At 38.0% G+C, this 24,860-nt stretch overlaps 1 protein-coding gene across 1 annotated transcript in view; it reads left to right on the plus strand.

The window, feature by feature from the left end:
• The window catches only part of SYNE1 (spectrin repeat containing nuclear envelope protein 1), a 334,503-nt gene that overhangs the window by 42,285 nt on the left and 267,358 nt on the right, over positions 1-24,860 (plus strand). Inside the window, exons 7-13 of the mRNA XM_075203581.1 lie at positions 744-922; positions 3,142-3,338; positions 3,732-3,841; positions 18,432-18,539; positions 18,834-18,971; positions 19,853-20,017; positions 23,304-23,416. Coding sequence (XP_075059682.1) covers positions 744-922; positions 3,142-3,338; positions 3,732-3,841; positions 18,432-18,539; positions 18,834-18,971; positions 19,853-20,017; positions 23,304-23,416 — 1,010 coding nt within the window. The remainder of the gene's footprint in view (positions 1-743; positions 923-3,141; positions 3,339-3,731; positions 3,842-18,431; positions 18,540-18,833; positions 18,972-19,852; positions 20,018-23,303; positions 23,417-24,860) is intronic.

Genomic DNA, 24,860 nt, shown 5'->3' on the forward strand with positions numbered 1-24,860 from the left:
GGTTCTCATTTACATGTTTTGCCCTCCCCTTTTTCTGTGATGTCCCTCCCCCATTCGCCATAGTTCTTCATAGTCCCACCCTCCTTTGCACCCGGTCTCTATAGAATAACTATATGGACATAGATCAGCACTAACAGAGGCCATGTTAAATTTTATATTATATAAATACAAGTAATTTCATTTTGTTTTTATTAATAGTTGTTAAATGTTTTTCTTTATAACTCTATAAAATTGAATAATAACTCTAGATGTGACGTGGGAAGGGTGATTGAGTGATTTTATTAACCCCTTCAATCCCAGTATCATTTGTTATTGGGTCAGTTAAGGTTAATTGGCTGCTACAATGGGGCAGGTAGAGATGTGATTGACAGTTTGTTCTCTGTAAAGCGCTGCCAAATTGGTGGCGGTAGTTAAATAAATGGTGATGATGATTTAGCTGAGCAAAATTCCTTCCTATAGGCGAGGATTTTCAAAGATTATTCATTGTTCCTTAAAGTTTTCTTATTAAACTATCTGCAGTACTTCACAAATACAGTAATACTCACTTGTGTTCTTTTGATGGCAACAAGTTTTATAAAGTCATTTTGTTGTCCAATATTCCTCTCTGAGCTGTATTAACTTTGCAATCGACCCCCCTCTAAATCTTCTAGATGTATAAAGATGGTAATATAGCTTACTCTGTATGTCTCCTACCATAGGTATAGCTCTTTTCTTGACAAAAACATATTTTGTGTCCCTCTTAGATTGAAGAATTAACCAGCAATCTTCCACAACTTCATTCACTGTCCAGCAGCACATCTTCTGTTGACAGTGTAGTGGGTTCTGAGACCGGCAGCCCCCCAACCAAGCGTAAAATAGTTAATAAAATCCAGGGAAGTGCCAAAAAAGCCTTACTCAGATGGGTGCAATACACAGCAGCCAAGTAAGTGCAATTTTTTTTTGTTTGTCTGCAGTGGCTTAAACTTTTTTTGTTAAAGGGTTAATAGTAAATGTTATATTGTACATCATGATAAAGGCTTCACCCAGTGGCTCTGAATGCACGATCAGAACAATCCAAACTGTTTCAGTTATGTCAATGAGCAGCAGCATAACTAAGGATGTATAGACCCCATAGCAAAATAGTGATGGTTATAAAGTTATACTCACTGTAATGCCTACTCCATCCCCAGTTAATATCCAATTGGACAGATTTTTACTGTATTAGTAGACATTTGAAACATAAGTATGAATTACATGTAGAGTAATTTTATCCTTATTATTTTACAAATCATATAACTGGCTGGATAAAGTCATTATGAAGCTATTTTAAATCAGTACTGCTTTTTTCCTCAGGTACATAGCCCAATGTGTTGCTGAGCCCCACAACAGTTGCTTGAACTGCTATGGCTATAGTTACACCGTTGGGAATAAGTGTTACCTGTACACTTTCCATATTGTAGTAATAGGATGATATTCGGCTCTTCAGTGCTTGTGGATTATTTGTGTAGTCGAATGATGACCATTCACAAAGGCCTGTATCGATCACCCAATAATAAGCCGATCAGTCCTGATTATTGGGCATTACATTTATTTTGGGGCCACATGCAATATAAGGTCAATTGCTCGATATTGCCAGCAGTATAACAGTATGTTTGGATAGCTTTTTTCTGATGTTAGGGATCTATTTACCAAGGTTGAACATTGTTTTGTTCCGCGATTGAATTCGCCCATGCTTCTCTTCTAATGTACAATCTTGATGCAAACCTGATGAATGCAGCAGATATGTTTTGCTTATTAAAAAGCTTTAAAAGTCATTAAAGCTACCTGTAAACCAGGTATTATGGGATAGTACTTTTTTGTTTTTTTATTAGTTTGGATTTCTTAGGCGTTTTCTCTCTCTTCTGTGTTTATTATAATGTAGCTATTACACTTAGTAAATGTAACATGCCCTAGTAATTAAAGCATTCATTGTAATTCATCATTATAATTTATATTCCCCATGCTGTTAATTCTTTCTCTGTTTATAGTAACCTACCCCACACTGACCAGTCTAGAGGTTAGTTAAGGGATTTCCACAAAATTGCATCATGTCAGGTTAGCTAGCATTGAGGTTAGTTATAAGAAAGGATTTTTCTTAGTGCAAACTGAAGAAAAAAACTGTATCTGCTATTAAACCGCACCAGCACTGTGCTCCCGCACCCTGGATACCAGTCATGGTATCCAGGGTGCACCAGGTAGTGGATGTAGTCTCTAGTTTGGAAGTGCAGTTTACATTCCCAAGACATTTGTGGGAACTTATTTCCTTACATGCCAGTATGTCTTCTACAAACTTAACTTTAAAGTTATGACACTGTTTTTTTCCAACCCCATTCAACTTGGCTGCTTTGCAGTTTTGGGTTTGGTAAATAGAGTCAAGTCAATTTCCTGACTTTTTTTTTGACCTTAATAAGGAGACTCTTCTTAATGTGGCCACAAAAGGTGGATCCTGCTGCTTGGCACAAGCATGAGATTCTTTGTCCTATTTGGTGATACATGTAGGTGGTCAAATTGGATAAGATCCAACTATCTTAATTCCAGTTCACCCAGAGGCCTTTTAGTGCAGTCTGAAGATGTCCATCATTCTAGTCACATTTCCCAACAGACATAATAATAACATAATATTAATGTAAATATTTTTGATTAGATTACGATCAGCCATTACGCTGGTTTTGGAATAACACATGATGTGATGTTGGAGCAATATTATTGTCCAATATTAGACTGTGTGGGACCATACTAAGATCTCTACTAAGAACAATAGCATAACCAAGAGCTGCTCAATAATTTACAAATCTGATAAAAAATATGCAAAAGTTGAAAGATTTTTACACATCATACGAACCCTGTATTTTAATAATACTTATCCCTTAACTCTACATTTTTTATTACAATTTAATTAAAATACCATGATGGTGAAATACTGTTTTTATTTTATACATTTTCAAAGAACATATTTGAGCTGGTTTTTTTTGGGAAGATTACCGGCCAATTTTCTTTAAAAACTACTACTGGTTCCATTTCCCCATCTTAAAAGAGTACATTATCACATTGCAGCTCTTATAGATATTATAGGAACCACCACAAGTAACTAATTTTATTCTGTTCTATATGAAAATGTTTAAGGCGCCTTGGAATTGAAGTAAAAGATTTTGGGCCCAGTTGGAGAAATGGCATTGCTTTCCACTCAATGATATATGCAATTCGACCTGAATTGGTGGACTTAGAAAAACTAAAAGGGAGATCCAATCGAGAAAATCTAGAAGAGGCTTTTTCAATTGCAGAACTTGAGTTGGGAATTCCAAGGTTGCTAGATCCTGAAGGTATTTTTAATTTTATATCAACAAGGACATATACAAGAAATGCTACCAAATGATTTATTATAAGAAGAGTTTCTATTTAATATGGCATTATTCATTTTCAAGGGTTATATTTACTAGAGCATGCTATGTTATGTTATATTAAAAAGGGCAAATCAATTATATAAGAAATATCTCTATGTACAATCCTGTTAAAATCCTTAGGAATACTGCAGTTGTCCCATCCTTAGATGACCAGTCTAGATGTAGTAGACTAACTGTTAATAAAATGTGCAGATCTCTAGTATAGTGTAATATTGGTCTGTTCTATTTCCACACATATATGGTTATAGTAGAAACAGTAGCAATTTTGTTATTTTAATAACAGACAATATGTTTCTACCTTTTTGCATTTAGATGTAGATGTTGACAAACCTGATGAAAAGTCTATAATGACCTACATAGCCCAGTTCCTAAAACTTTATCCCAATCCTGAGAATGCAGCAGCAGATGGCCAGGAAGATAATGTAAGTGAAAATAATCTATTTATTATTATTATTTTTATTATGATGATGATGATTATTATTGCAAAGTATCCATATTTATTGAAAAGTTCCCACCTAGAGATCACTTTGACTGTCATTGGTAGTCTGGAGCATTAAATCTGTCTGAAGCTTCCTTCAAAGAGGTTTATTAAAGTTATTTCATCGTTTTCCAATATTCATTGTCTATGCGATTTTTGTGATTCCAAAGCATAAGCAATTTATTTAGCAAAAGCAAAAGAATAACAGTTCAATAAATAAGTACAGCCGATACATACGCTGCGCTCTGCTGGATCCAGCTATACAGTCCTTCAGTCCTGAAGACTGTGGTCAGAGTGACTGCAAGCTGATTCCAGGGAGCGATATATATATTTGGTGTAACAGTAAATACAATACAGATGACTTGGTAAGTTTTCATAGGTTCAGGCTTCAGGAAGGTCCAGTGTAATGCAGATGCAGTCCATAGGTCAGTTCAAACAACACCCTCCAAGGGTGGGGGTTAACTTTCCAAGGGTGGGGGTCAGCTCTCCAGAGGATGAATACTAATATTCCCGCCAAAAACTAGTTTAAACTGGTCTATTAGCATTATACAGACAATACCATTCTAATCATTTATTCCCTATCATCCATAACTAGTATATGCAATGTGCGATCATTTCGGCAAATGAACCGGATGTCTGTGGATAAATAGAGGATTAGAATGATACCAGACATGACATGTTTCCTGTGCCCTGAACCTTAGTTCTCACTAACATGTACTTATAAACTTATAATATTTAACTATAAACTAAATAATAACTGTTCATAAACGACTGTGGATTGGAACTATTATAAAAATGCACTATATACAAGTGAATGTGTAAGTGCGAGTGTATGCGTGCGTTATTTATTGTGCGATTGCGTCATGACACGTGGTGTACTAATCGCAATTGCAAGGTAAAACAATATTAATCAATATAAATTTACTTTCATCCAATTATTCCACTTTGACAGGTTAAAAAGACTTAATTTTCCAGAGTTAAATTATTTAACACTTAGGGCTAGATTTACTAAACTGCGGGTTTGATAAAGTGGCGATGTTGCCTATAGCAACCAATCAGATTCTAGCTGTCATTTATTTAATACACTCTACAAAATGACAGCTAGAATCTGATTGGTTGCTATAGGCAACACCTCCACTTTTTCAAACCCGTAGTTTAGTAAATCTAGCCCTTAAAATGAAAGGATACATATACATGATAAAGTAAAATATACAAAATGATTACAGCATTCATGTTGTCTCTCTAGGAGCAAGAAATACTAATTTGACCCTCATTTGATCCTCATTACAGAACACATGAACACCAGAGGAGGTTATTTTCGTTGTCAATTTTTCCAGTGTCATTTTTTTTTGTCTTTGGTTTTTAAATATACTGTATATATTTACATTACCTGTGCTTGTTAATATGCTTTGTGTGTAAAATGTGCTTAGCCTGCGCAAAAGACATTCCACTGATATTAATGGCCTAATACTAGTTGTCTATTGTGTGACAAAATCTCTGCAAACTCCCATTAAAAAAAAAAAAAAAAAACATTTCAAAAATCAGTAACAATCACAATCTCTGGAAATCTTATTTTTGCATCTGTGTATGTAATAATGAGCTTTACTGTAGATTTCCCACATTCAATATGTAATGTCCTAATCCACTCAGGCCCATATTGAATAAATAATTGCTTATACTAAAACTGATGCGAATCAGTGTGGAACTCCTTAAAGAAAGGCACAATGGAGTGAAAAATGGATGCATGCTGTCACAACTAGGACGTAAAGAGTTTATGCTCTGAGCCACCATATTTGTAGCATACAAAGTTATCCACATTTACTTATTTATTTATTTTAGAATTCTTTATCTTTGAGTGGTCGAAAAGGTTACTAACAATGCAGTCTAACAATAAAACAGAAAGCTTAAAATGTCAAATACATAATATTACAATGTATCCAGGTCCCAAAAAACACAAAAAAAAACGGGGCATAATAAGCAACAGCAACCAGGAACCAAGGAATGAAAATGTATGACAAACTTTTAAGGCAATTTTAGTAGTAAGGTAGACGGGGACTAGGTAAGGGGGAGGGAGGGTATACAGGACCAATAGTGGGGGCTTGGCAGCTCACCATAGATTATCGCATAATGTGACAGCAGGGGCTGAATATACGGGAGGCATGGTTGAGAAACTGCTCACTGCAAATGAGTCACCAGGGGGGAGGCATGGAGCAGATATGGAGGAAGCCAAGGACCTGCTTTCTGCAAACAGCCAAGGGGTCCTTACTTGTTTATACGCATGGAGATAGTAAGTTATTTCCTCCATGGCCGCTATATGCCAAATTTGTTTTTTAAGTGAAGATAGAGATAGTGGGCAGGAGTTCTTTCAATTTAGAGCCAAGAGGCATTTAGTTTCTGCTAGAATGTGCGCCACAAGCTTCCTATGAAATTTATAAAGCTCTTAGGTGGGGTAGCACAGCAAGAATGCTAAAGCATCCTTTGCTACCAGGGCTTCAATGAGGCTGTTCAGGAGTCTATGAACTTCATCCCAAAAGGAAGTGATTACAGAACATGTCCACCAGATATTGACCATGGTGCCCCTGACAACAATTAGAGTCAGGTGAAAAACAAGGGAATATTTTACTGAGCCTCGATGGTGTATAGTAGCATCAATAGTAGATTTTGTAGGAAGTTTCTTTTACCTTGGAACTTCCAATGCAGTTTTCAGTCTCATGTCCTCCCATGCTTTCTCGTCTGGGACGAAGGATGCCAGGTCCCTCTCTCATTCAGCTTTATGGTAATTCTGTGGGGGAAGGGTAGTATCGAGGAAAATACAATAAATTTGTTAGATCATGCCCTTGTTCATTGGATGGTGTCTACAATTGTTCTCAAATGGAGTGAGACCCCGAGGCATGTGGGCTGGGAGTAAAGAGTGCAGGAAGTGGCGCATTTGGAAGAATTCAAATGGGTTTAGTTTCTGGGAAGAATACTTATGCTGGAGCAACTATTGATCTCGCCTGTATAAGGCAACAGGAAATTTGAAATCAGCTTGGATTCAGCTACGGAACCATGCAATAGATGTTCCGGGGGAGGAAATGGGATTGTGCAAGATGGAAGTCAAATAGGATAATGAAGAAGGGAGCTTCAGCTTTATGGAATTTAAGTCCCAGATCTTAGTAGTAAATTTGAAGCCCCACAGGTCAGGCAAGTTTAAGTAATTAGATTCAATATCGAGCTAAGAGACCATGCTTCGGGGGAGCATACAAAGCAACGAACTGGGAAAGTGTGAGGTCAAGTATTAGAGTTTGACATCAGGGAGACCACTACCACCCCTATGAGTAGATCCACATTTACTTATTTTAATGACTTTTATTGATGAATACATCACCTATATTATTGCAGAAACATGTCTAGTTATTTATTATGCTATAACTAAAGTAGCTATAAAATGCACAGACATTAACTTACATGTGTCTGCAATGTCTCTATATAAGAAATATAGTTTTAAATGTTGGAGACTTGAATAAAAAAATCCAACTAAAAACTTATTTGGCTTAAAAAAGTACTCACAAAATGTTTAACTACTTCATTCCTATGTGTGACTAATAGGGAACAATACACAGACAAACTATTATTATTAATTTTTATTTATAGGGCGCCACTAGGTGTCCGTAGCGCCGTACAGGGACAAACGAAATTACAATATGAGGTGAAACAGCACAGTACAGTAAACAATAAGCACAGTAACTCAGTGAGCTCAAAGCACAGCTAGAGGGGAGGGGAGAGGGGAAGGTCCCCCTACGACGGAGTCGAGATGGAGGGCACGGATGACAGGGAGACCCCCAGAGGGGAGAGGAGGGAGCGAGAGGGGACGGGGAGAAGAGGGTCCTCGAGGAGGAGGGCTAGGTTGCTGGAGAGCAGAGTTAAAAGTGGTGAAGACAGGAGGAGAGATGACCCTGCTCAAAGGAGCGTACAATCTAATTCAGTGCCTATTTATTAGACTCTTGCAAACACTTGTAGAAAGTTGAAAACTACTTTAGGACAATAGGATTATAGACCCTAAACTTAAAAACAATGTTTTGGTATATGCATGTAATTGTATTATATATGCTATAGATAGACGAGAGTGAGAAAATGTTAAGTCGCAATCTACAGATTGTAGATAATAATAAACAATTCTGTGCTTGTTGCAAAATATTACTGCTCATTAAGTATATTGTAATCTATTAGAAATTCTCCTAGTTATGTTCTGTTGTCAAGCACACAGATGTGAGTAAGAGAGGGATAGGTATGAATGTATGGAAGCTACCTACATTTAATTGTGCAGCACACATGTAAAGGGTTAAATTAGATGTGAATATAGTGGATCTGGTAAATTATGAGCAGAGGCTGAGCTGTACTTTTTGTTTAGGTGGTGAGTTTCCAAACTCTCACCCCAGATGTTAATATGACACACATCACACCATGATGTTAACATCACACCACTCCCCTCGGCCCATTACATGACAGGGTCTCACTCCTCCCACACAGGCTGGTGACCCTCAAGGGAGGGCTGGCAAATTTCAGCCCGGGGACAGGAATCGACTCAGCAGCCTTTTTTAATGGAAAAAAATGCAGGTGGCCCAGTGTCCCAGCCCAAGATAACCCATTATGGGACCGGCCCTCCTGCCCCCCAGCCCAGCCTGCCCCTGGTGACCCTCCTTACCTGTTATCAAAAGCCCTTTCAGTTCTGGAAATGTAGAATAAAATAAAAAAGGGCAAATATAATAAAGCTTTACTTTTTATGGCTTTTATTGATCTAATTACGTAATAAATAGTTCTATACGGTACTATAATGACATTACATGAATGACATTACACATCTTACAATCCCCTTGCCTATCTTTCGCTCACTCTGCTTCTATTAGCTGGTGATATATCACCTAATCCAGGTCCCCCACACTCCTCACACACACATACATCAGAACACTACCGTTCTATAGCAAACCTCAAACACATCACCTGTCTCCCCTCTCTTCCCAAGTCCTTTAAATGTGCCCTTTGGAATGCACGCTCTGTTTGTAACAAACTTACCTCCGTTCATGATCTCTTCCTCTCAAAAAACCTCAACCTTCTGGCAATAACAGAAACATGGCTCATGCAATCAGACACTGCCTCACCTGCAGCACTTTCACATGGTGGCCTCCATCTCACCCACACCTCCAGACCTGAAGGCAGACAAGGAGGTGGGGTTGGACTACTTCTCTCCCCACAGTGCACATACACAGCTCTACCAAATGTCCCATCACTCACGTTCACATCTTTTGAAGTACATGCTATTCGCATTTTTAATCCATTCTCCATACGTGTTGCGGTGATCTATCGTCCCCCTGGAGCACACCAACAATTTATTGAGGATTTCTCTGCATGGCTCCCTCACTTCTTATCTTCAGACATCCCCACCATCATCATGGGTGACTTCAACATCCCCATTGATAACCCACCTTCCAAAGCTGCTTCCAAACTACTCTCTCTAACATCCTCACTTGACCTCTCCCAGTGGATTGAATCATCTACTCATAAGGATGGCCACTGCCTTGATCTTGTTTTCTCTAGACTATGCTCAGTTTCTAATTTTATTAATACACCCTTCCCCCTCTCGGATCATCACCTTATCAGCTACACTCTCACCCCCACTGCTCTAACCTCTCTACTGTCTAACTCAACCAAGCCTCCTCATACTCGTAGAAATCTTAATTCTATTAATCTTCAACAATTTTCCACCTCTCTCCAACACCTTCTCTCCCCTATCTCTACGTTCTCATCCCCTGAGATGGCAGTACCTCATTTTCACCTAACCTTAGCAACGGCCCTTGATCAAGTGGCTCCAGCGACACTTCATACTACACGTCGACTTCGATGTCAACCGTGGCACACCAAAGCAACACGAAATCTTCAAAAACTGTCCCGTAAAGCAGAACGTCACCGGCGTAAATCTCGAAGCTCTAATGACTTCTTCACATATACTTCTGTCTACCACTCCTATCGAAATGCTCTGGACACTGCAAAACAAACATACTTTCAATATCTTATCTATGCTCAGGCTTCTAACCCCAAACGCCTTTTCAATACATTTAATCATCTTCTCAATCCTCCCACCCCGAACCCTCCATCTACTATCAGTGCTCAGGATCTTGCTTCCTACTTCAAGGACAAGATTGACAAGATCAGACTAGAAATGGTATCCTCTTCCTCAACAAGCCATCAGCTCATTTCCTTCCCACTACCCTCTGACACCCTTTCTTCATTTGACCCCACAAATGAAGAGGAAATTTCTACGCTCTTCTTATCTTCCTACTCTACCTCCTGTCCTCTTGATCCTATTCCCTCGCAAATTGGTAGATCCCTGTCTTCTGTGCTCATTTCACCTCTAACTCAAATCTGTAATCTCTCACTCTCTACTGGCATCTTTCCATCACTATACAAGCATGCAGTGATTACTCCTATTCTAAAAAAACAAAACTCCGACCCAAACTCTCTCTCAAATTACCGTCCCATCTCTCAGCTCCCTTGCCCCTCCAAGCTTCTAGAGAGACTTGCCTACACTCGCCTCACACGCTTTCTTTCCGCAAACAACCTGTTGGATCCTCTTCAGTCTGGCTTTCGTTCTCAACACTCCACAGAGACTGCGCTGACCAAGGTTGTTAATGATCTGATCACTGCTAAGACTGAACGCCATTACTCACTCCTAATTCTCCTTGATCTCTCGGCTGCATTTGACACCGTTGACCACTCTCTTCTCATACAAACGCTGCAATCCCTAGGTCTTCAAGACACAGTTCTATCCTGGTTCTCATCTTACCTCTCTAATCGCTCTTTCACTGTTAATTTCTCTGGAGCCACCTCTGCTCCGCTTCCCCTATCAGTTGGAGTACCACAAGGCTCGGTGCTAGGTCCTCTGCTGTTCTCTATCTATACCGCTTCTCTTGGAAATCTAATAAGTTCCTTTGGCTTTCAGTATCATCTCTATGCGGATGATACCCAAATCTATCTATCCTCTCCTGATATCTCGACATCTGTGTTGTCCCGTGTAACTGACTGTCTTTCTGCCATTTCATCTTGGATGTCCTCTCGTCAACTCAAACTTAATCTTTCTAAAACAGAGTTAATAATATTCCCACCCGCCAACAAGAGCATACCTGACATTTCTATCTCTGTTGATAACATGACCATAAATCCCACCCCACAAGCTCGCTGCCTAGGTGTAATCCTTGATTCACGCCTATCCTTTGTTCCCCACATTGACTCTATATCTAAATCATGTTACATACATCTAAAGAACATTTCCAGAATCCGCACATATCTCACACAAGACACTGCTAAAACCTTAATTCATGCACTAATCATCTCCCGCATTGACTATTGCAATTCCCTCCTTACTGGTCTTCCCAAAAACAGACTCAAACCCCTAAAATCTATTTTGCATGCTTCGGCAAGACTGATTTTCCTTGCAAATAGCTATTCCTCTGTTGAATCACTCTGTATGTCTCTACACTGGCTGCCTGTCTTCTACCGAATCCAATATAAAATACTTTTACTAACCTACAAGGCCATCAACAAAGCTGCACCAACATACATCTCCTCTCTTGTCTCAAAATATCTCCCAACTCGGCAACTCCGTTCTGCAAAAGATCTGCGTCTCTCATCCACCCTCATTACATCCTCCCATTCCCGGTTACAGGACTTTTTCCGGGCTGCACCCACTCTATGGAACTCTCTCCCTCGCACAATAAGACTCTCCTCTGTTCTACAAACTTTCAAGCGTTCTCTGAAAACCTACCTATTCAGACAAGCTTATAATATCCCTTAACCACCATCTTAACCTCACTACCTTTAGCCTGTTACACAATTTCACACAAGACAACTACCCCCGGACCAACATTGTTGTGTGACAGGATCATTTAGCTTATGAGTCACCCTACCTTTGCAGTCTGGCTGGGCCAAGATGCAAAATGTATACTTAACCTCATGTGTCAATCTCCCATTGTCCCATAGATTGTAAGCTTGCGAGCAGGGCCTTCTCACCTCTTTGTCTGTTTTACCCAGTTTGTTTATTAGTTTATTACGTTTGTCCCCAATTGTAAAGCGCTACGGAATATGTTGGCGCTATATAAATAAATGATGATGATGATGATGATGATGATTACATCACTGTTGTGTATAAAGTCCAATTAATATACTTAATCCACAATTGTTTATTTTTTTTATTTATTCAATTATACCTATACATATACAAGTTGTGAGGTGCTATCAACAATTCTATGTGATATATATATAACCACACTGTAGATCAGCCAATGAGCACATAACCAATAAGCTTACGATATTGAATAGAACCCTTATAAGGACACATGTAGTAATTAGAATAGTATTGTCTTTTACCTAGCGGTGGCGCTTCTGAAAACTGCAGGTATTGTTAAAATTGAAGTGGAGCAAAGAAAAGTAAACGTTTTTCAGAACGTGTGTGTCTACAGATCTGTTCTCTGACATTATGTTTTGGATTATCACATTTAATAGGCTTTAAGTATACAAGAACTTGAAATTAACATTTGTGTTTAATGGGCCTCATTTATCTTGTTTAGCTATTACTTTCACTCCATCAGCATGATCCCCAAAGTTTTGTCAGATAACTAACTTGTCAGGGATAACACACAATTCTGGACCCTAAGGCATTTTCAATAAAACAGATTAATGAAACAGATCACGCATGTTGTTGTAATAGATCTTTACACAATATAGTGTGTTTTCTCATGAGTTATGATTAGGTCAGTGGTTGTTAGATTGTTGGAAGATTTACCAATGACATTTTTGTAGATTTCTTTACCGTATTTTATACCTATTTTTCTTTAGCTGTAGATCATTTTAGGTTTATGTATCTGTTGCTCTATGCCTATACATGCTTATGGTCAGAAGGTGCCACTGTTGCTATTGCTACAGCATTGGCACAAAAGAGACATGCAGATTATATAGTTATCCAATAAATAACTGTCTTTGGAATTATTTTAGAACTTCACGGCTTCATTTCATTAATATCCCAGAATTTTATTAAATGATTTAACTCTTTCACTTGTCAGTATGTTTCATGTAATTGAAACAATGCCCGTTGCTTCCCTTTTCTTGAAATATCTTAAAGTAATATATACTTTGTTGCTATTTAAAACCCTGCAATCCTGTAAATTAAGTGAACGCAATCTCTCCCATTCTCGGTCCAGTGAAATGTTATTGTGTTGAGCAGGATATGCACTACTCCTCCCCATGTAAAGTGTCATCCTCTGTCTGGGAGATAATATCTGTGATGAATCCAGGATGAGGAGGAACAGCACAGGAAACTGGTGATTATTAGGTACTAGTCTCAGCCAAAGCCTCATTTCAAATACTGAAATTATAAAGGCAACATAATACTTCATATTTTCACAAACCAGTCCTTTTTCTTTGGGGAGGGGAGGGGAGGGGGGGGGGGGTAATGGGGGTTGGGTTTGGCTTATACGAAAGTCACCCTGCTGTGACAAAGGAACATATGGTAGAGTAGGGTTTCCACCTGTGGCATTACCGTGATCCGGTGAAATATTGTGGCATTTATTGCTTATTAGAAATAGTAATGTGATGGATCAACCCTATTATTTATTACAGCTGTGGTAGGTACTGCTTGAACACATCAATATAGTTCCCCAAAGTACAATCTGGGATACTAGTGACATAGCACACATACTTAATTGGGGATGCAGAAAGCACTTGTCATGTGTTTGATATAGTGAAAGCATACGAAGAGGTCCATTGATCAGGTGGCCTATACCCCCCATTAATTATGTTTCTTTACTATTGTACTTAATTCATTCAATCATTCATGGTAACAAAAGTGTTGCTAATAAATTGTTTACAATGACAAAAAAGAATGTGTGGTTAAGTTACAATAAAATTATTTTACTTTGCCTGAATCCTATATTTTGACAGGTGATTTATACTCGACCAAATCCATGCAACCATCTTCAATACTGCAAATGCCTTCTTCACTGAGTACTAAGCATCATATCACCAACGAGTAGATTCCCCATATAATAGAATACAACTGTTCTAAAAAGGCACCTATATGTAATAACTTATCGGCAGGCATTTTAAAGAAGTGTTACAAGCTACAACAAACAAATCTGACAATAAAGCAGGAAGAAGCTGAGGGCTGCAAGTGCCCCCTAGGGCCACCATCACTGGTATAGATGGGGACCCATCTTCTCTACTCACTGAAATGCAGGACACACTTGAAATGTGAGCACATAGGTCATATTTCCTAAAATATAGCTATAGTTTAAAGGAATAGAACCACCTAGGGAACAACTGGATTCATACATTTCAGTCAAGGGATTTGATCCCTACATATTTTCAGACTCTGCCTTGGTACTTAGATTACATATGAGACCATAGTATCAGCAGCATGGTTATTTGTTTTGCTGACCACTATCTTTTTCTCAGTTTATTTCATTTAGTATTTGTAAATACTGTATTATGACAAATGACAACCCTGTACTGCAGCAATGACACACTCTACTGTGATGCCATTGTGTGCTGCTCTATGTTCTTTTCTAGTTATACCCATTTGTCATGTACAGTAGTAATGTGTAAATACTAGTGCTCCCATTCACCCCCCTATCTGTTGCTAATATCCCATTGGAAATGTTATGATCTCTATATTAGTGTTTCTTAAACCTGGTCCTCAGGACCCCTAACAGTGCATGTTTTCCATATCTCCTTGCTTTGGCACAGGTGTATTCATTACTTACTGACACATTGTAACAGATCCACAGTTGGTATCATGATTTCCCTTGTCATCTGGACAATATGCACTGTTAGGGGTCCTGAGGACTGGGTTTGAGAAGCACTGATCTATGAGGCATATTCAATTGGCCGCGTTACTTTCAAAAGTAATGTGGCCTGTGCACTATTATCGTTACAACGGTAATAGTGCGCATGATTACCGTTAGTACAGTCATTTGCAGTGCCAGCTGTTTGCTTGTGGCTCCCTGTAAGAGGTATTAACGGGAGGTTTAGCGCTGCGCTACTCCGGGGAAATTGAATTTTCCCCTATGTCTCTTAATTTCAAAAACAACCCATCTGATAAAAAAAATATAAAGAATCATCCAGATGTTTTTTAAATGTTACTTGCCCACATTTCCCCTGTATCCTCTCACAGCTGTCTTAGGCCAAGTTGATGATTTAGCCCTCAGTTATGATGTGTTCCACAGTTCACTTATCCAGCACAGACCCAGACAAGATATATTCAGCAATTCAAAGCAGAGAAAGCAGACACCACCAATCAGCGTAACAATCTCAGTGCTTCTGATTATATCAATTGCACCTAGAGATGCAGTTGGTTGAAGTGGCAGGAACCTATTACATTCCTCATGCTGGACATCCAAACAATAGCCAGACATATATGGTTACAATTGATCCAAGTTTTTCAGATTCTGCTAAGCCCCTTTGTTGAAGTAGTCAGCCCGGATCTTCTAGTGTAATATATGTTTATTCTCGCAGTCAACTAGATCTGCCTCAATAAAAATAAAAACCAGAGATGACATCAGTCTATTCCTTACTTATTATTACAAGACTGGCCTTGGGGAAAATCTACACTCCCAGCCTGCCCATCCTTGGGTCACATCTCTCATTTCACCAGCAGCTCAAGTGCTGCTTATAATTGCATGCATTCCATGATTGTCTCTGAAGAGCAGGAGAATGAAATAAGATGATAGATCTATTGTTTTTAAAGGGCAGGCTGTCAAATTTTAGCCTGGGGGTGCGAAACTCTGCTCAGCAGCTTATTAGAAAAACTTTAAAGGAAAAAAAATGCAGGAAGCTAACTATGGGATCAGCCCGGAAGGCAGATGCCAGCCCCTAATGTTGGTGCGAGGAGCAGTCAGCTTGCAACATATTAGAAGTTTACCAGAGCAGGTTTATAGACCTTGGGCCTGATTCATTAAGGATCTTAACTTAAGAAACTTCTTATTTCAGTCTCCTGGACAAAACCATGTTACAATGCAAGGGGTGCAAATTTGTATTCTATTTTGCACATAAGTTAAATACTGCCTGTTTTTTCATGTAGCACACAAATATCAACTTTAAATTTCAGTGTACAAATAAGCTATCAAGTATTTGTTTGCTACTTGAAAAAACAGTCAGTATTTAACTCATGTGCAAAACAGAATACTAATTTACACCCCTTGCATTGTAACATGGTTTTGTCCAGGAGACTGAAAAAAGACGTTTCTTAAGTTAAGATTCTTAATGAATCAGGCCCCTTATCACTAAAGGATCCCTTTCAGCTTAAAGGCCAAAGTCCATCAACTGTGGGTAGATCTGCCCCTACTGAAAACATCATAAAGTGGTAATAAAAATACTAAATTGTTGAATTATCATTGCTAAAAAAGACTACTCATGTGAATTTAAGGAATTAATTAAGTTCGCAGCTCCATGACCTTCAGACTTTTGCTTTGCTTATGGTCATGAAATTCTGAGGTATACACCTCACTCTATAGCTGTCCACAAGATTTTTTGTATGCACTTTAAAATGTTTGAGGTTTGTGATTAATCAATCAGATGACTATTATCTGCCCAACATCTGCATTTTCAATAGTATGCTACTCTGCAGTTGATCTGTTTACGGTTTGTAAATTATATAATAAAAATGAATACGATATACATGCTCCTTAATGTCGCAATTTATTGAGTCATTAAGGAAAGTAAGGCAAAAAAAGGAGTAAATGTTCTCCTGAACAAACTATGTTACAAAGCAAGAGGTGCAAATTAGTTTATTATTTTGCACATAAGTGAAATACAAGCTGTTTTTTCATCTAGCACACAAATACTTGATAGCTTTATTTTTACACTGAAATTAAAAGGTGATCTAGGACATCTCCTATCCCAGCTATAAATCCTTCCCCACATTTTAAATTTAACTCCCCCTCCAATGCAACATGGTTTTGCCCAGGTGCATAGTTGTTCCTTTTTTATGCTTTGCTCTCCTTAATGACTCAGGCATTATATGTATATTATAGCTCAAGACATTGAACCAAAATTCTATTCATTTTTTCTCCATTGTTTCTAATAGAATTGAAGACCATATGGTCACTTAGTCACGGTGGACGTTACTTGCCAACTAAAACAGATGGCCGTGACAGGTTTAGCAAGGTGTAAATACGTAGTGCATCCTGCTTTATGAAAATATCCATATTTACTTTTAAGGCAGCATTGCAATTATGATTTGTTAATATGTTCGCAAATATATAATGACATTTGGAAAGATACATAGGTATTAAACTCATATCAAAACCTACTGACATTGACAAATATGATATGTGATATCAGTGTGGTAAATTAAATAATTTCTAACTGTATTTTTACATTAGTATTTTTTTAATTAGTCTGTAGGTGTTTTCTGTGACATTCTCTCTTTCCTTTTTATTAGCAGTATGTGTTGCTAAGCAACTTTGGCCACCGTATGAGAGAAAAATTAGCCTCCACCAGTTTTATTCACACTGCAGTCTTAGTATCTGGTTTTATGCACAGAATACTCTGCAAGAACTGTAAAAAAAACAACATTTAAATTCTATTAATTTGGATATTACATACATTTAAATCACATGCATGGGAATTTTCCGGTTGTCAAAACTGTAGTATTGTTCCTAACTTTAAGTTCACTGATGATTACAGAATTTTCATTATGGTTTTTGATTTCTGCTGACCTTCTCAGCGCAGCCAATGATAAAGTGATTCAGTTGGATTTATGGACTTTGTATGTATTGGCATGTCTCATTAATAGATTTGTATTGTTGTCATTACTTTTGAACTTTGTCATTACTTTTGAACAGTAGTTTGCAAATTTCTTTCTGTTTTGGCTACAATATTATCTCATCCTTAAATGTTCTAACGCTCTGCTAGAAACAGATTGGGTGCAGCCCAGACAGTTTAAGCCCCTGACCCACTGGCATAAAAAACATAATTTTTCTAACTTTATTTATGCTTGGTAAAGCATGTAAATGGATATGGGCCTAGAACTTTTAGATCCAATGAACCTATACCCACTTATGATTGCGCTTGTGATTGGGAGCGACAGCAGCATCTTTTGGACACTGCCCACCCCATATAATCTCATTAAGTAGAGGTCAAATAGAGGTCAATTGATTGTCCTTCATTGGCATTCCCCCCTCACCCCAACCACAAGTGTAAGGGCCGGTTACCACCACTTTACATGGGATTAACATAATGACAGTTATATCCTAATGCAAACATACAAGACACCATATATGGTAGCAATGGAATTATAAGCTTCTTCCAACTGATCAACTGATGTTGTATAATGTCCACGGCCATGGTTATCATGCACCTATTGGCTATATATACTACTGGCTTATACAGAAGTTCCAAAATGAAACTCAATTGGAGCGTGTTGGTATGAACACCAATTTTTCTGAGGATATCAGTCACCTCTGAATTGTGCACTTGTGTACTAAGATATAATAGTTTTCTTGTAGAAGGAAGACAGATTGGCGCTTCGAGACTTGAAAATTTGGATTGAACAGTTTGAAAGGGACATCACCAGAGCACAAACAGTAGAAAGCAGCTTACAGGACAAATACCAGGTATATAAATAACATGATACTTGCTTTGACTTCAATACCTCATTGAAATGTACAGAGCAATTGCATAGAACTTCTATTATTTTCACACTTTAAGTACTGACTAGTGCAATATCTACATGCACAATGTATGGTTTTATAAATGAATAGAGCCTAGAAAAGCCACCATAAAGGTGAATGTTAATGCACTCTTTACTACCCATGTGTACAATTGAATTAAGATATTCATTAATTTATTTTTTCTTTCAATTTGCTACTGATGTATTTCTTTTGAATAAGTGATATGCTTTCTTGTAGTCATTTAAACAGTATAGAGTACAGTATGAAGTTAAAAGGAAACAGATTGAAAGTGTTATTCAGCCATTGGGCAAAGATGGAAAATTGTCACTGGATCAAACAATGGTGAAGCAAGCATGGGAGAAGGTCTCAGCAAGGGTAGGATTTTTATGTATTTTTTTTCATTAATTCAAGTCTGTCTAAAATGTTGCTTTTAATGTTTCTTTGGTGTCTTACCTTAGTTTATTATTGTTCATGTTTTACACATCCAGATCTGATCGCAAGTAACCTTTAATAATTAATATCCAAAATGTATTAGGTTAATGGGAAATACAGTGTGCAGGAAGAAAGGAGGTTTGTTTGAGTCTGTTGGTGCAATAAATTCACATATGAATTTTACATACAGCGCAGGCAGTAATTTGGTGGGCTGAACCAATGTAATCATGATAACTGTTCCTAGTTCCTAGTGACCAAGCCTTATTTAGATATGTTTGAGCCTTAAGTGAAGAGAACACTGGTTCTCCCCTCTTGGAAGGGCTGTGGCTAACCCACTGATGTGACATGCCTAGTCTACATAGGGCTAGGGCCCTAGAACCCTGTCACCAAGTCCATCCATTATCCTCATTGTGTTTCTCATTGATCTTTCTGCACGCTGAGTCAGTCTGAGTGGAAGACACGAGGGCACGAGGTGCGGCTAAGTAGACGTCACCTGCTTTGACCGCTAATGTACATGTAAATATTATGTAAAATAAATAATAGTCTTAATATTAAAAAACTGAAGCAAGTAATACTGCATCAAGGCCCTCCTTAGCTTTGTGCCCTGGGTTGGGTCACTTGTCAAACCAAACTAGTTATGGCTCTGCCTAGTGAATTGGTAGGTTACATGCTTCTGAATGTTGGTTCAGCCTCCATAAGGGCTCCTCAGATATGTGTATGCAGCTAATACACTGAAGGTGAAACTGATGTGTTGTTTGTGCTTATACAATGGACCTGTGTAAGAGTAGAGACATTAAATAATTGAAATATGGTTTTATTTCCAGATTCTTGATTGGCACATACAGCTTGATAAATCCCTACCAGCTCCTTTGGGAACCATTGGCTCCTGGTTATATCGAGCTGAGGTTGCACTCAGGGAAGACATTATTATCCAGCAATCTCATGAGGAAACAGCAAATATCATACACAGAAAACTAGAGCAACACAAGGTAGGCACCATCATCTAGGATGCCCTATTTGTTTTATCAGATTAAGTAAATATGTTGGAATAGTGTACATGTGCTTTGTATATTGTCATCAAATGCCACACTGGAAATATATAACTGCCAAATATGACCTATACTGAGTAGTCCACACAATCATATGCCTGTTAACAGAGATATATGTTTTGTACTTGACCACTGGTGCAAAGATATGTGCCGATGAAATATTAAATAAATGAAAAATCATCTTCTAATGAATATGTAACCATTACATATCTGTAAAGGCAGTGGGGAATTAGATAGTAAAGCCAAGGTGTATCATCACACCAAGCTTATGGTTGTTTCAGAGATCTACTGGAATATTGTCTCAGTTCAGCTGTTGGATACAGTGAGTTTAGGAAACAACAAACTGAAGTTCAACTGTTTACCTTTAACCTCTCGGAATGTGGGAAACAAGTGTCCTGGCTCTGTGTCCAGCAGCAGCATGATGGCAAACAAATACACTGCGACACAGCTATTTCGAGCTGGGGAATAGCCACAAGACAGCACTGGAAGCACAGATGTGAAAACGTTCCTTAGAATCAGAAAAGGAACAATGTTTAGTTAATATCAATGGTGAAGGACAGCCATGGCTGCCTGCATCTGACTGTCATACGATTTCTATAATGACTAATTAAGTCTCCATTTGTCACTGCTTATTTTTATTCCAATTGTACCACACCATCTGTAGCTGTACACAAATGCCTCTTGACAATATTGATGGTTGATAATGCCTCTGCCTTACAGTAGCCACACTCGTTTTCCCCACTACCAGCTACAACTGTGTCTAGTGTTCCCCACACCTATTGGATGTTAAGCTCATCTGGACAGGGCCACCTTTACGTTTTGCTTCATAATTTTTTGAATGATGACCCCCACATCACTGTGTTTATAAAGAAAAGTTAATAAATAATAATAGCCTTGTGCTGATAGCACCGTGGTTTCTTCCAACACACCGGGCCTTGGGGTTATGATGTTAATATATATATATTTTAGTATGTAGCACTACATGGCCCAATAAGCCCTGGCAGATATTAAATGCTTGTGGCTGGTGAATATAGAACTATAAGTTCAGTAAACCAGTTCCTATCAGAGCATACTAATGGTTGTGGAGCTAGATGGTCTGCTGGGACCTGTAATGCAACATGGTAAAGTACTAAGAAAATCTGCACAGTCACCATATTAAAAAATCTTTCTTTGAAATAAAGACTCATCCAATCCCTTGTTTTCATGATAACACACCTAAATCCTTAGGGATCTTATTTTCTTCTTCCTTTCATTCTTCTTACTTCTTTTTTTTTTTCTTCTCTGGTAATCCGACCGAGAGCCCTGACACAACTGAAAGCTTGTTCACTATAAACAATCAGAACGTTCTGGCTAGAAAGTGAAAAAGCATCTCTGATTGGCTACCTGAATATAGACCCCACTTTGGGTACCAGTTGACTTCACTGTATCAGCGAGGTTCATTCATACATTTTATGAATGAATCTCACTGATACAATGAAGGTCACTCATACCCCACATTTGTCTATACACAATTAGCCAATTAGTGCTGATTTTATCATGCTATATATTTCAGTATTTATATTTTTGTTGCTTTAATAGCTTGTTTCATATGTTTATAACACCAGCATATTAATAGTCTCTTGTGTTACTTGTGGTCTCTGCCTGTCATTCGCACCAGGCTAGGCTAAGCTGGGCTGGTCAAACTATAATAGGGTCTGGTTTAACTAAAGACATTTTTTACAGACCCTTTTCAGCTTCTAAATTCTGTCCAATGCTGACCAGACTGAGATTGGTACATATTTTTATTATTATTATTATTATTTTATTATTATTATTTTTTATTATTATTATTTTATTATTATTATTTTTATTTGTATTAATGTTTAATTATAGGACAGCTATGTATATATGGTAGACTTAGTACAAAAAAGTTAGACAGTTCATATAAACAAACAGAAGTTCACAAAGTTTTAAATAGTAAGTGGAACTGAAAAGCTTGAGTAACAGATACATGTAGTAATACAAGATGGGTAACAAAAATCATGTCATCTTACTAAGGGCAAGTCCCAAGTAATTACAAGGATGGCAAGGATAGCAGAATGCGACAAGGGAAGGGTAGGAAGCAGGTGGGAAAGTGGGGGGAAAGAGACTACAAGAGAAAGGAGGGCCCTGCTTGTGAGAGCTTACAATCTAACAGAAATTATGATACTATGCAGTATGACTAGCCTAGCCTGATGTAGACGGGTGCTGGTCACTTTTGTAGGGGAACTCCACGCTCTTTGTCCCCCTGCATTAGCGGCAACCAGCCTAGGTTTTAAGCACTATTTTTTTTTAGTTGTTTTTTTTAAGCTAGTAAAGATACATGCTAATGGACAGTATCATCAACATATATCTTTAAACCACAGCTTCAGCAGCTGCAAATTGAATGCCTCAAAGAGGCGTATCGGAGATGCAAACTACTCTAAAAAGCTGCATCTCTAAGGAACATGCTACACTGATGTGTGTACACCTTTATCGTAAACAGCTTGAACGCCCCTGATCCGCCTCTACAGGTGTAGGGTGCAAGTTGTGCTTAACTCAAAATTACGGTTTGTTTTACTGTACATGCACAATAAAGCAAAGAGCGGTTTTGTGGCCCTGAGTTGGATTTACTTAATGAGTCCCTCTGTTTTTAACATCTCAATTAATGCAGCACACCCCCTACGGCAATTTTTAAATACTCCAAAGCGCATGCTGTATATTTGATGGAATTTGCTGAGCTACTAATCAAAACACTGTTCTCAATATTATTTGTCTGCTTTGAACCTGTGAATGCTGTGCCTTAAAGGAGCCTAGTAAATTACACTGGCGTAACCTGTGAAATTTTACAATCTTGAAACCAAACTGGCAGTGTGAATCCAATCAATAGACGTCAGATCTAAATTCAGGGAAGCCCCTGAAAGTCAGAGGCAGTGCCAGTCCTGCATCTCTTCAGATGCATGGATTATCATCAGGTTCTGTTCGTAAGCAGTCACTGAAAGCCTTTCAACTGATCTGTACAAAGCATTTATTAAGACTAGCTTTCATGACAGGATAAAATTGCATACCACTGTGACAGATACAAATTTCCTAGCACACAAATACTGAACAGTGACTCATCGCTGCAGCCTGGGTGCTTTGTTGGGGGGTTTTATTATTCGTGATTATACAGCCAAAATGTTTTCCGTGTTTTGATCACCCTATGCATTTTCTTCATCTTCACAAATAGGACGTACTAAAGAATCTGGATGGTTATAAAAAGGCTTTTCAGGAGATCCACCGCTCGAGATCTGTCAACGGTGTCCCGGTTCCCGTAGAGCAGCTTGAAGACATGGAAGAAAGGTAAAAAGAGACTTTTAGACATTAGACAGTTATTATCCCTGATTAATCAAAATTGGGCACAAGCAGCTGCAAAGCTTTGTAGAGGGGAGGGAAAAGGTGTTTTGATCCTTTAGCAATGTAATGAAAAACTACATTTAAAATATTAGATGAGCACTTATTGGGCATGGAGCGCACTGATGAATACTTTACTATTGTCTATGCTATACCTGTGAAAAGATTGTAAAGAAGACGATTAAGACAAAAAATGTATATGCTGTTGTTCAAACCTGTCACAGACTTTAATAAGGATTAGTTTCAGAGGTTTTTAATTGGTTCATTATTTCAACATTAAACACATCAACATTGATTTGCATTAATTAATTGTTTTAATAGTACCATATTCTATTTTATTTTATGTCAGTTGACATATTGGGGACTTTTTAATGGGGACATGCTAGTGAGTAAAATACAGTATGTTTGAACATTATATTAAATGAAAATTTATATTATTGTTTTAGAAATAAATACAAACAGATGATCTAATATGGGGTATACTAACAAAATGTGCATTAACTCCACAACCAATGAAATCTTTACTTTTACTGTCTTAGTTGCACTAGATCAGTGGAGGCTAGCTGTCATTGGTTGCTATGGTTTTTGGTCAATTTGCACAATAAATGACCCCTATTTTTGTATTCAACATATGAGATAGCATGATAGCATATGGAATAGTTAAGCAATTCAACATAGCATGCAAAATACCAGGGAATAAATGTATCAAACTGCACTGCGGATTTTGCAAGTCGACGATATTCCGCGATTTTGCAGGGGAAATTTAAAACGGCAATGTCTTGCTGATTCTACAGCAACCGAGAATGCAGAAGTGTTGTTGCAACCCTATTGTGGAGGTGAATGCTGACAGATTAGTCAGACTATGCGGAGTGGAAGTACCAGCATCTTACTCAGAAAAGCCACTTAGCCTTCAATAGAGTTATATAGTTCACTTGCAAAATCCACAATTTAATACATTTACCCCAGATCACCAGGTTGTGAAAATTGTGGCAGATCTTAGAATCCCTTCTTCAGCCAGCATTGCATAGCTGGCTCTAACCAGCCGTAAAGTTTCTTTTATTGGATTATTTTATGTACACCTATGTACACCTATTAATCCATAAATAGTTTATATACCTCAATAAAATGCACAGTGGATGGAGCAAAATCATCCCTACATCAACTACATGAAAGTAGTGGTTGAATTCCTATTACCTGCACATTAGTGTGAAAATTTCACCATTTTTATGGCTAAAATGACTTTGAGGATTTCTGCTAATCAGGGGTGCTTCAGAAGGTGACAATCTCCATCCATTTTATCTCAGTATATTATCCTGTGCTGCAAATATAAAAACTGCATTATCCATAAAATTGATGACAAACAAAGAGATTGGGCCTCATTTAGAGTTGGATG

Source organism: Mixophyes fleayi, chromosome 3 (assembly GCF_038048845.1).
Source record: "Mixophyes fleayi isolate aMixFle1 chromosome 3, aMixFle1.hap1, whole genome shotgun sequence".
NCBI lineage: Eukaryota > Metazoa > Chordata > Amphibia > Anura > Limnodynastidae > Mixophyes > Mixophyes fleayi.